At 35.7% G+C, this 14,144-nt stretch overlaps 1 protein-coding gene across 3 annotated transcripts; it reads right to left on the reverse strand.

Annotated features, from left to right (window-relative positions):
• Positions 1-900: 900 nt before the first annotated feature.
• LOC105437607 (bromodomain-containing protein DDB_G0280777-like) lies at positions 901-11,387 on the reverse strand. Of its 3 annotated transcripts, XM_011664403.2 has the most exons (7): positions 11,163-11,386; positions 7,965-8,233; positions 7,459-7,515; positions 6,277-6,420; positions 4,308-4,448; positions 3,878-3,908; positions 901-3,508 (listed from the first exon to the last, which is right to left on the reverse strand). In XM_011664403.2, exons 2-7 carry the CDS (start codon positions 8,214-8,216, stop codon positions 2,895-2,897), a joined length of 1,239 nt encoding a protein of 412 aa, XP_011662705.2. In that variant the 5' UTR covers positions 8,217-8,233; positions 11,163-11,386; the 3' UTR covers positions 901-2,894. The 3 variants fall into 3 exon arrangements, with proteins under 3 accessions (XP_011662705.2, XP_030830694.1, XP_030830695.1); XM_030974834.1 differs by lacking the exon at positions 6,277-6,420; XM_030974835.1 differs by lacking the exons at positions 6,277-6,420; positions 7,459-7,515 and having other exon boundaries at positions 11,163-11,387.
• Positions 11,388-14,144: the final 2,757 nt, after the last annotated feature.

Raw genomic sequence — 14,144 nt, forward strand, 5'->3', positions numbered from 1 at the left:
CTGGTGGGTTTTACCTTTTTGGTACAAAGGACCTTCATCTGCCCATGCGCAGATTGTATCTGTAAACTCCCTTATTGGTCTCATACGGTCCTCAAAAGGGCGACATGCATTGATTAAAAATATATTCATTTCACCAGCTGGTTAATAAAACACTTGAAAGTGACCGGTCAGGAAAATATAACAATTACTACCCTCTCCATTATATCACGTGACGAGCTCTGGACCAAGCGCATATCGGTATCTGTTTAAGCTATATAAATGTTTGTTGACCTGTTCTTTGTTTTTGCGATGAATCTATTTTTTAACAAAATCTTAAACGGAATGTTGGCATTCGAATGATCTGCCTAAAATAACAACAAACGATGTTGGAGGTAGCGTTCAAAATATTTTATATAGAAATTAATTTTTACATAAAAAATTATGTATGTTTCTCTCTCTCTCTCTCTCCCGCTGTCTCCCTCCCCTTCTCTCTCTTTCTCTCTCTCTCTCTCTCTCTCTCTCTCTCACACACACACACATACGCACACAACCACATGCAGCATACTTGCACTAGGCTCACTTTCCCTTCCCTTTTTTCACTCTCTCTCTCTCTTTCTCTCTCTCTCTCTCTCTCTCTCTCTCTCTTTCTATCTCTCGATCTCCCTGTCTTTGTCCCTTTCATATCTCATCCTTGTTTCCTTCCTTTCATTTCTCTTTCTTTGTCCGTCTCATATCTCATCATCGTTTTTCTTCCTTCCATTCCTCTCTCATTCTTGTTTTTTCTCTTTCTAATGTTCTCTCTATCCCTCTTTTTCTTAATGTCTCTCTGTCTTTCCCTCCATTCCTTTCTCTGTCTTGGTTACTCTACCTCTCCCTTTTTCTCTCTCTGTCGTCAAATTTGCGATGGTGGATTAATGCCAATTGACCAAAATATAAGAATTTATTGTAAAGATGATACGTTTACCGCAGGCTCTACCTCGGTGAATGATACAACAGACATTGGATATAAAAGTACGAACCCTGTATTACAAATTTTGATTGCTTGGATGATTGGTGGGGGGTGGGTGATCGGGCGATGATTGGTGGGGGTAATTGGTGGGGGTGGATGCGACATGAATCTTAAGCATACAGACATATTGAAAGCGGCCTTTTGCCTTCTTTTAGCAACACCTTTTATATCAATTTCATACTTTTTTTTCCATTCATTTACGTCCATAAAATTCGTAATCTTGCATATCTGATAGTCAATTTCGGTCAATCACTTTCGACCTTTGTCCAATTACCATCAGTTTGCATCCTATTTCGTTAATGTCAAAGAACGTTCCTCATCTTTGGCTGCCCACGTACAATCGCATGAATCATTTCATCACTTGCAATCTATTTCGTCAAAGCGTCATTCAAATTTAAAACTAATTTGTTACAAGGTCTTATTTGATTATCACATTCTGCAGCGGACCGCCAGGTGCGACGAATTTGAATGAAATCTGACGAAAATTCTTAGGACAAAACAGAAGTACTCAAGATGAATGTGAATGAAAAAAGTGTTAAAATTGACAGGAAATCCTATATTTAGATAAATGAGCTTATTAGATAGTGAAAATATTCTAGTAGATAATTCTTTACATTTTTCTAATTTTCTCTACGAGGATTTTGTAATCACATGAACTTCCGGTCAATACGGGCCACACAGTATGGACTCATACTTCAATAGCAATAGGACTAAGAATGAGAAAATGTTGTTTTGCCTTAATCTCTAATGATCTAAATTTATTTAAGATGTAGACCTTCGGAATCTTCAAATATGTGACCTCGCTGTATATTAAGGAAACTGTTTAAGATTACTGACAGTAGCGCACAAACCTGCCTTGTGTAAAAGACACTTGTGTTGCAGCGCGCCCAATTTGACTCCTAAAGAATTTCTTCAAGCGCTGGCCTTTGCCAATGCTGGTATTTACTTTTTATTAATAAATATGCTTACTGCTTGTGTGTTCTTCCAACATTGTAACTATCGAGCAAGATCTAGAATATCAGATAAAAAAAGAATACGTGTTTTAGAATCTCCAGAAGTATAGGAGGAAGGGCAATGCATAATGGGAATGTTTAATGCTTTATGCGGTAGCGAGAATTGACGGACCTTAACAACAAGAAAAAACCCGCTTTAGACAGCTTTCACTGGATAACATCCTCTGTCAATGATGATGCAAACAAAATGTTCATACTGGTAATTTTAATTCCTATTTACTATGTATTGCAGACTCGGAAAATGTTGATATTTGTATATATATTATATAATAAGATTTAAAAAATAATGTAAAAAGACATGAAAGACTAGAAGAAAAAACGCGCCAGGAGTGTCAAGTCTGACAGACGTGAGCACTATACAAGAACCCACTATTATTATTTGTATTATTATTATTATTAATAATAATTAAGAAACAAATAAATTTTAGACATTTTGGATCTGGAATCACAGTGGTATGTGGCAGAATGATGATGAAGATATATTCTTATTTAAAATTCATTTTCATTTCAATTCATGTTCTTTCAATTAACAAATAACATTATCACATAATTGTCTTAGCACTTCTGAATCTGGAATTGGCGTTCATTTTGGAGTGAAAGCAAATGATCTTTGACACCAGCATATACATATTTTTCATAGGCCTGCAGTGTTGTTACTGCGTTATACAATATTTAGAATATATTATGAAAAATGGAAAGGTCATACCCCACATGACCATAATTCTAAAGAGGGAGCAATTATATTGCAATTTTATAGTGTAACTGTACAATAATTTTCAGCTGCAGCTTCCTACATTTCCAGCATTGTTCAAAGAAAAATCAGCCGATGAGGAATGGATTGACGATTTTCATTTTAATCTTTGATGCGGCAGATGGGCCGTTTGTCCTGGGTTTTATCTCCCTTGGTTGTTTGGAAGGATAAGGGGCTGGTAGAATTGGTCCGGGTTAGTCTGTTGTGGTATAGCGTTAGTCTCCTGCTGTGGATGTGTTTGCTGATGCTGGAATGTCTGTTGATTTGGGAAGGCCTGCTGGGGCAAGTGAACTTGTTGCGCTGTGGGTGTCTGTTGCGGTAAAATAGACTGCTGCTGTGGATAAGTCTGCTGATGCGGGAATGTCTGTTGGTGTGGGAATGTCTGCTGGGGCAACTGAACTTGTTGTGGTGTGGGTGTCTGATGTTGTATACGAGTCTGCTGATTCGGGAACGTCTGTTGCGGTACGTGAATCTGTTGTATACGAGTCTGCTGATTCGGGAACGTCTGTTGTGGTACGTGAATCTGTTGTATACGAGTCTGCTGATTCGGGAACGTCTGTTGTGGTACGTGAATCTGTTGTGGCGTGGGTGTTTGTTGCTGTATACGAGTCTGCCGCGATGGATTAGTGTGCTGATGTGGGAATGTTTGTTGCGGTACGTGAATCTGTTGCGGTGTGGGTGTCTGTTGCAGTTGCTGTTGGGCGTCGCTGTAAGGAGGTGGTTGGTCCGTGGGAACGTACGACAAACCCTGTTGATCTAGAAATATGAATATAAAACATTGCTGTGTGTAGCTTCTAGACTGCAAATTCCTACCCCCCTCCCCCCCCCCCCCCCCCCCCTCTATCCATTTTAGAAAGATTTTGGTGATGATGATGAGTGATTCTTAACGTCCTTTTCCTCTAAACTTATGTTTCTGGTATTATATTTATTTCTAGTTGTAGAAATACAACACTGTTTCACTGACCTACATGTACATACATGCTGGTGATTAGTACAAACGTCATTATGGTATTTAAGTCAGGGGACTTCACAATAAAGTCAAAATGAAGTTATCTCGCAATTGTCAAATGCTATACCCTCCCCAATTCAAAACTTATTGATGTTTATCATTAAGGCTTTACTTACGTGTTGAGACAATCGCAGGGTATTGGTTGACCTGCAGTAAAAGGAAAAGTAAATAAATTCTTTTCAATTGATACCTCCATACTTTTTCTTGAAGTGGGAGCTCCATGAGAAACAAAACAATACATTTGTTACAAGCCCATTTGTTTGAAGTAACATAATACTGATTTACAAATCTGCATAAGTTATGAAAATTACATTGGCTTTAGTAAATATAAAAGCTGATAACATGAAAAGGTTCAATTCTAAGAATGATAATCCTATAATTTTCAGAACCTTTCCAGCAAAGAACGTTTAGACTTGTCAAGAATATTTATTTATCTGGACAAATATATCCGACGTGTAGAAACTCTTTTTATGCAATGTTTGAAATATTGTTCCTTTAAAGCTGTTGTAACCTGGGTTATCTTAAAGTAATATCTTGTTTTCTTACCACGTTAAAGCCTTGCAGTGGTCTTGACGATTTTGGGGTGCAACACACTCCGGAACAGCCGTAGACTGATCCTACAATAGCAACTATCAACTCGATCAACCCGATTACACTCATGATAGCATCCGAGGCAGTTCGAGACTCCTGCCAATAGAAAAGGGTAAATTTGACTCTGCATAACTCGAAGTCGCACAACCCGAAATTTCATTTAGTCGAATCAAATATTTGTCTTCTTCCAAATTATGCAAAACCGACTGAAAACAAACTTTAATTGGTTTGGATAATCATAACATGTACTTTAGGCTTCTACCAACCAACCTTTTAAAAACAAAACACAACTCAGTCAGCAGTATCAGAATACGCCCTCAATACTGGACATTAATATTGGTCCCCATATTATTGATTCTGAAACGCACCATTTGGTCGAAAAAGGTAAACAAAATCCATTTTAATAAGCAGTATTAATCCTTCACTGAATAATGACTCTGGCTGTTCCCTGTCACCTCTACCTTCGCTCCAGTGATCTTGAGGCACAAGATATCAAGTGGGAATGGCTTGGGAAAGTTCACAAGAGTGGGTGAACTCTTGCAAAATAAATGTTTAAGGTTGGTAGATTCTCAAACTACATGTTAAGCAAAAGATGTTTTATTTACACTTCCTAAGTAAAATTTTACTTTCAACCTTGGCCTGTGGCCTCGGTGAAATATAACAGAATTCGGAAAATTCTGAATTTCTCGGTTCATATATTTATATGAAATTGGCTGCCCTTTAGAGGGTTATCAGAAATATTGCATTCAGCCTGCGAATATTGCACGCGTAGAAGACGAATGCAACATTCATGCCAGCTAAATGAAATTTATCCGATGTACTACGAAATAAAGGCGATATTTTTAGATATCTACATTAGAAATTGAACTACAGTGAAATTTAAAGGATCGAAAAGATCAATTTACTTCCAATGACGATCGATACACGACATAAAACAAAAAGTGCCATGGCAATTTTCCAATCAGATAATATCTCGACTAGTCTGAAAGCAAGATCTGGCTAATCGAAATGTAAGATGATCCAAGTTTTTAATATGAATTAGTGATTTAACACAATACTAGAAACGCATTTTACTTACAAATCTTTTGTTTAAATGTAATTTTGATATTACATGGAGTTTATTGTCATACTACAGCGATTTAAACCGACATGCACAAGCAGCTCTTATTCTAAAAATATTGAACTCGATCAAAGAAAGGGAATCAAATACATAATTTTATTTTCTGGGAAAAGAGTATAATGATAATTCAATATATAGAACACCGTGGCATGCACAATTATATAACACAATATGATGTGATATAACGTAATATAACATAACAACATCATAAATGTAATATAATATAAAATGATATATGATATCATATAATACAATATCATATAATAAGATATAATAAAACATAATACCATTTACTATCATATAATATAACTGCAAAGGGGATGAGCCAAATTATGTCAATCCATAACACCAAAATAATCTATTATGATTATATGATTTAACCTCAATTCTTACGTATCTTTATATCCAGTAATTTCATAATTATTTTCTTTGTCTCCAGTCAATTATATCCGAGTCACGCTTTTAACTATACGTTTAATTTAAATTTGTTGAAATGTATTTTACCTTATCTATGAATACATGGTTTTTTCAGCCTCCCCCCCCCCCCCCTGCACATTATTATGTGCTAGTTATGTTACCCTGCCTGAGGAACTTATACTTTCATTTGTAAAACTCGGTCCTGGGTTATTCATGTTCATTCTTTGTAAAAAATAAACATGAATTGATAAAGTGATATAATATCATATGATAATAAATAATAACATATAAGATGATTTAATATAATATATGATAAATAGTATGAGATGATATGATATAAGATAATATGATATCATGATACAAGATTATATAATCTAAACTATTTACCACTAAACCTTCTTTACAGGGTATCGTCCCTGACTGTGCGTAGCATCCAAATGATCCACTAATTGGAGCACCTATGGCCCCAATGATCATCATGAAAAATGCAAAGATGGCGGAGAACACAGACATTGTGATGTAAGCTGATATCTATCAAAATACGAAGATAAAAATGACTCAAATTCTTAACAAAGCCGACGGGGTTACACCTTCTGTGTTACAGATTTATAATGAAAAATAAATAATCTCGATGAAGATGATGATAATTATAATAATGACAATAGTACTGATGATAGTAAAATGTTAAAGGTAAAGACCAGTATTGGAAACGCCCCAATTTCAAAAAATGAAATGGAAGCTCTCATTACCAATCATGTGAAAGAATATGTTTTGACTAATACATGATGATAAAAAATTTGCCGGGAAACCGCCTACTAATTCATATATTTGGTAAATTTGTTTCTCTCATGGTCTGTGAGAGATATAGGGTAGTCCCATATACATCTTTCTGTGTATAGTGCTTGTAACTTTACGAAGAATGGGCCAAATTTCTTATCATTTTGATGATTCCAGAACCTTGCAGATGCTAGACGCTAGATGATCAACCTTTTCTGATCGTTTCTTTCACAATGCAATCGCATGACCATAACTGGTCTTTACCTTTAAGAGTAATAATCATTTTATCATAATGAGGATCTGTTGCCGATTTTTTTTTTCTTCTTAAATAACATATCAAAACGTTTGGGTCACTGAAAAGTGCTTGTTTTATTAGCAAATGTTATATATACGGAGTACGACATATTTTGTCTATATTGACTCGTATAATACGACAAAGATTATGTTCTTTCTAGTAAAGCAAACCAATTACAATTTCATTGTGATTTACTACAGTAATTTATTGTTTGAGGTAGTAAATTTACTATTATTTTCAGCTCGTTTCTGTGTAGAATCAACGGTTCGGGCGACAGAGCTTTATTACCATGTCACAATTTGGCATACCGCCCTCTTGCAACTAAATTAGATAAGAAAGAAGAAACGAAGACAATAAGAAGAAAGGTCAAACCTTCGCGTCATAGTATGAAAGCTTTTGGATCTCTTTACTTCATATAAACAAATAGATATGGAAGTTAATTATTTATGTCAATACAATATCCCTTTACTGTAATGAACATTGCAAGGATTACGTACCACACACGTTCTTTTTCTGAAACTAACAATACCAAGTACTCCAGCAGGTCCAAAGCACTGTAAAATAAATACGGAAACAAACAGTCGATGGCGTCTTTCATTAACAAACTTCTGTCACTAACTTGTAATGGTTAATAAAAACACGGGCAAGCAATATTTAAAGATTGAGATTTGGATGTTTGCATATTGGAAATGAATAATTATAAAAAATGATAAATAACATTGGTAATAAATGAAAAACAAAAAGAAGAAGAGGAGGAAAAGGAATGAGAAGTAGTAGTAGTAGTAGTAGCAGTAGTAGAAGCAGTACGGGGAAGGGAGTAACAGCAGTATTAACACGGTCGCGTCGTTCGTAATCGTATTATACCCGATTTTCTTTGATGTCTTCAACTGGTCCTGGTGAAATTTGCCCCTTATTATTGGAAGAATGCTAACTCGCTTTTTTTGTGGGGGACCCTGTATCATATCACTACTTTGCAGTTGTTAACCTCAAATCGTTCACCTACCAGAAGACTCATCCATATCCCGCATGCAATGAAACGGAGCGAGGATCCAAGTAGGAACTGCGCCACTCCTATTAGGGTCACTCCCACAGCACAGCATAGCTGGATCCACCCCGTCGCTCTGCCGGATATCCCGTTGTAGTTTTCGGAGCAACCAGGCGTGACAGGAATAGAATGCTGAGAGATCTGACCCGCTTGTTGATGGTACACCATATTGGTGGTGTGACCCGGATCTGCGTTTGTAGGTTGAGCCATGATCAGCAGATTTTCAGCTATTTTTTAAGTAAAGGGCAATAAAGGTCATTCAGTGTGCATCGTGAAGACTCCTATGTATATTATGGATTCATGAGGGCCGGAAGCCCCGCCCTCTTTAAAAAATATTACATGAAAATTAATTATTACGTAATTATAGCAAAGATTTGATTCACAAATGAAAATGGCTTAGTTTTGAGAAAAAAATACAAATTATGGAGTAAGGGGCAGAGTAATTAGCTAAGAATCAGCTTGACGAAGAACTGAACTTAAAAGTATACATACAGAAAATTGTTTTTTGAATAACAATATAAGAAAAGGAATGTAAATATAAGCATACTCATTCCTAGGATATTTAAATCTTGATAAATATGAGATATCTAATATTTCTAAGGCACCTCATAACTTACATTCCAACAAAGCACACGAAGGACGTATAAAGTGTAACTTTCGGCTAACCAGAAAGGATTGGATCAAGAAAAATTTATTCGAGGAACTTGCTCAGTGACTTTTGGAGTGATTTTAAACTTGTATTCCATAAGTTCAATGATGGCATCCCTCCGTACACGTACTCATTTTAAATGTATTTTCAGCACCAAAAAATACTATGTGTTTGTTGTATATTGGTTTGAATCGTTTACTTAGTGTATCGAGAACATGTCAGCATTTGACCTTCATGGTCTTAATAAAGTGACTAAAATCAAATAAATGATGAATCATATACAACTAAATATGAATTTATTTTGTTCTAGAAAATAACCCGTTTTATCATACTTTAACTTATATAATTCACATCCGCAACTCAATGCCAATAACATTCTATAATGCGGTGTTGAGTGCACAATTTCCAAGTAATATAAAGGGCAATAATACAACATTTAGGATAAGTTCATTTGTATGAAAGCAGAAAATTAGGAAAAACAGAATTTAAAATAAATCGGAGTTTTGAAGGTTTAAAAATGCATGAGATCACTAAGTCTAAATTAATCTCGAATATGTAATTTTGTCGGTGGATTGTGACGAAGTAGTGGAGCAGTAGTGGGTATTACACAAACTATAGATTCTAGATAGGTTATTATTGTAGATCCTCTTTAAAAAAAAAAAAACTCCCCTGAGTAACACATTTTTTAAGAGTGACATTTCAGTCATCTTGTATGTGAAAACAGATTGAAAATTTGTCTGGCACTACATCTCAGTGAAATCTCAGTGACATTTTGAAGTGGCCATAAATGTAGTGATTTCAACTTTAAAAAGTGCACTGCTTTCTAATTCTTTGACCGACTGAACTCACTCAATCTTTCTCCAGTCTGCTTTTCTTATTTGTATTGCTTTCTATTAGAGTAGTAGTAGGTTGGACTCTCCTTTAAGCAGATATATATCTACCAAGCGAAACAATTACAGTAACTTTCATATAAACAATCATGTATCCAGGGCCGTAGCCAGAGTTTGATGTTTTGGGGGGGGGGCACATACATGTAATTGATCGACGTCTAAAAAAGTTCAACCAATCTTTAATTTTTTTAGGGGGCACGTGCTCCCCCCCCCCCCCCCCCCCGTGGCTACGCGCCTGCATGTATCATAATGTGAATGTGGTCATTGATATTTTCCTTCCCGCAGAAACAGGATGTGGTAGCCATGGTCAATTTGCTTGGTATAGCTTTGAACAAATAAAAGCAGTACGAAGGTTTTTATTCTTTTCGTGCAATTCATATCACTACAGAATGTTTCAAGTTCAGCTTTGAATTAGGCCTAGGTTCTTACAAGCAAGAGTGAACTTTATCTTCTAAAATGTGTAACAAAAATAGGAGACAAAATGATCATGATTTTGGAGCAAAGGAATATCTTTGTGACAAAATATTAGTTAAAATGCATGCTCCTGAAGTTGCGGTTTGTTTATTTCGGTTCGCAATGTCTAGTTAAGCAGTGATTTCAGACATATGTATACCTATAACGCTAATTTATGCATCCGTAAACACGTAAACATCGATTTTGTTCGAATTCTAATTGATGTTGATTGTTACGCAAGAGCAAAGCTTGCCTTGTACATGCTAAAAAAAAACCTTGACCAACAATACTTGAAGTCTAAAGTTCTGAACACGTTCTTGCGATAAATATCTGAATTATTCTCAATCTTTCTTCAGGTTTCTATAACTGAATACGATTTATGTGGGCTCACAGTGAGTTTAAGAATCTATATGAGGCAATTTACATAGGCCTGCCCATTTTCAATAGGACGGCCGCTAGGTTATTCAAATTTGATGCTCTATTTCAAAAGGTCATTTCTTGCCATTAACACTGTAATCGTTGTTGTAATGCATTTGACGGTAATCCTCAAATATTCTTCTCACGGAAAAAAACGTGACCCATCCAAACTATGCTGGTACCGTGTATATCCAAATATATCCAGAGGCAGATATAGGTTCACATTTGATATGGACGGACTATTCCCTACATGAAGCAAAAGACACGACCTTTCGTTTAGGTCTTTTGTGGTAAGTTATAATGCAACAAAAGCCAAATACACATTTCAAATGTAATTAATGTGTACGCCAACACTTGAAGATTATCACCCCCTTCTCTCTCTCTCTCTCTCTCTCTCTCTCTCTCTCTCTCTCTCTCTCTCTCTCTCTCTCGCTGTGCGCGTGTGTTTGTGTGGTGGTGTGAGTGTGTGTGTGCGTGTGTGCGTGTGTGTTTGTGTGTGGTTGTTGTGTGTGCACAGTATCCAAAGAATATTTATGAAATAGTAGAAATAGAAATAGTGAAATAGTATATTTGAAAAATAAAGATGAAATAGCCAAAAGGCATTGTTGAATATATTTACCATGCGATACTTGTACAATAAATATCTATACCACAGATTACTTCGACGCATAACTTTGGTTTCAACATGTTCATAAAGTAAACAGCGAATTAGACTGAAAACAAGTATGTCTCAAATTGCAAACTTACCCGTGTATTTAGTTTTCCTTCAATATTTTCTCTCCGTCATCTAGTGCATCAATTTAAATTGTCGACCAGTGGTATTAATGGATTGTGTGTAATCCAACTTTTTCCTGTTTTGAGTGGCGTGTTTCTTACAGTTAATTACGTCACAGAGCTTCCAAATGTGTGTGCTATTAGGACAAGTGCAATTTCGGAAATGACAGTGTGTGTTTTCTTTCCGGAGCACAATACCAAAGAGTCAACATTAGCTACATACGTTGATGGCGTGAAATCATTTCCTCTATTGAATTCGTTGAGGTGTGAAATCTGTAAAAAAAAAAAAAAATCGGCATACATGAATCCATTCAACCATTTATTGAAAAACCGCTTGTAGACGATTTTAGGATTTATGAAAGGGAATAAAGTCATTGAAAAGCATAACAGCTCCATAAAATCAATTTAACAAGGCTACGCTGTGGACACAGCTAAAACTGTTGTGCTCTGGCGCCATCACATGTCGTATTCCAATATCTTTGCGAGGGGCACATCGCTTTTGATGATGACGGCCCGATAGGGGTACGCCTTTCAGTTTAGGGGAGGTGGGAGGGTTGGGGGTATAGAGTATCAAAGCTGTGACGTCATTTTTTTTAAATTTATTTATAGATTATTTCTTTTAATAGAATTTCTCAATTTTTTCTTCATTTCTTCCTAACCATTACGAGCCAGAGCAAATAACACTGAGTTCCTATAGGACATATATTCATTCAGATGGTCATATATCAGCCAATACTTAACATATTCAATTGGTTTAGACATTTGGACGTTATTTTTGATACTCTTTCAGAAAATAAAGAAAAAATTGAGAAATTATGACGTCACACTTCACCACTCTATTGGTGAGATATCTTCATTGGCTTATACAAACTGACGATCACAATCCCGTTTTCGAAACTGACTCGCGGTGTTAAGGGGTAATGCAAAACCAAAGATACGAACATGCCCAATAAACTGTTTGTATTTGTTGTTCATTTATTTTATTTTTAATTCAATATTACAACAATATACATAATTATTCAAAATACAATTCTTATTCATCATAATAACATAACTTTATGCAAATAAAGTCATGAAAATCACATTTTTACCCATAAATCATATATTATTCATATTTAAGCATTCTTTTTCACTACATATATTCATTAGACCATTCTGAATAATAATACGACAAAAAAAATTGGAAGAGCCAGCTTATCCCTTGTTTTGATAATTTCTTATGTGTTTCATTGTGTTTTTAACTTATGTATTTCATTGTTTTATTTCATTTTTTACTACAATTCAACTATATTGACTTAAAAAACAACTACCTAAACTTTAAACAAGGCCCAATAACCCATGTTTGATCTGTTTTTAGGAAAAATGACTTTTCCATATGTTTTGTACACAAATCACGAAAATGAGCGATTTTCGGGCTGACATGCAAAGACAAAAGGTCACGTGAGTGACGTGACCTTGTAACCGTAGGTCCGATTTTCAAAAAAATTATTTCAACAGTTGCGCAAGACTCGAAAGAAAAAAGTCAGCGAGCGGCGGGGCACCATCCATATGCGTTCCCGAGCAATCGGAAAAATCATGGAGGCCCTCCCCCCCCCCCCCCCCCCGGCCTTATTAGGGTTAACACATGTGCAATTCTTAATTTACGATCGAAAATATAAATTTAATGAGATAAGTTATCATATAAAACAAATTATGACCCCTTCCTTTACAATCCAAGCAAAAACGTAACTCACTACCATCTGCAATTCTCTCATCCTCACACGTACAAATACACCCTCCCGTACGTGTACACATCATAATAATATACACTCACACGTAAGAACACCCCCTAACCCCAAAGTCCCCCCTCCCCCCCCCCCCCCCCACACACACGCACACACACACATACACAACATCAAACACATAGCAAAGTTACCTGTTCACATTTGTACTCAGTTCGAATTTGCAGACAACCTGTTTACATTTGCTATGTTATTTTTATCCTCCATATAATACCCTAATAATTTTGTGCGTCTCAACTGGAACTGGAAGGTCAATGGTTTTCTTCCATTAATCAACACAAGAGTATGATACTAAACCACACACCTAATTCTATTCGAGTTACCCGACAATTCTAAAATATATCTCGCCGTTAAATATCCCTTAATTTAACCAAATTGAAGTGTTTAGAGGGGGATTTAAAAGCACAATGGAATAAGAAAATTTGTATACGAATGCATTAGCACAAATACCCAGAGTCGCCTGGTTAAAATGCGTAGTCACCCTTGCAATTCAATTAGCAAAGCACCGTTCAACGAAACATTAAGCGTAACTATGTAGTAATTAATTCAAGAGCATAATTTCATGATAGGTCAAGCTATAAAAGATTACTTAAAGGTAAAGACCAGTATTGGAAACGCCCCAATTTCAAAAAATGAAATGGAAGCTCTCATTACCAATCATGTGAAAGAATATGTTTTGACTAATACATGATGATAAAAAATTTGCCGGGAAACCGCCTACTAATTCATATATTTGGTTAATTTGTTTCTCTCATGGTCTGTGAGAGATATAGGGTAGTCCCATATACATCTTTCTGTGTATAGTGCTTGTAACTTTACGAAGAATGGGCCAAATTTCTTATCATTTTGATGATTCCAGAACCTTGCAGATGCTAGATGCTAGATGATCAACCTTTTCTGATCGATTCCACAATGTTTCTTTCACAATGCAATCGCATGACCATAACTGGTCTTTACCTTTAAAGAAAACCACAAAAATAAATGTTACACAGTTTCCCGAGTAAAATTATAATTTCTAGAGTCCATAATTATTTTGTTACAACGCTTCAGTTAATTATCCATATCTTTGTTAAGTCTTTTCTAGAATTAACTTTAAAAAATGCATGAACTACTAGTCACGCACATAGCATTAAAGCCACCATATCATGTTTGATACAAACCACCTTTTTTAAAC

Source organism: Strongylocentrotus purpuratus, unplaced genomic scaffold, assembly GCF_000002235.5.
Source record: "Strongylocentrotus purpuratus isolate Spur 01 unplaced genomic scaffold, Spur_5.0 spur5_scaffold_7, whole genome shotgun sequence".
Lineage (NCBI taxonomy): Eukaryota > Metazoa > Echinodermata > Echinoidea > Camarodonta > Strongylocentrotidae > Strongylocentrotus > Strongylocentrotus purpuratus.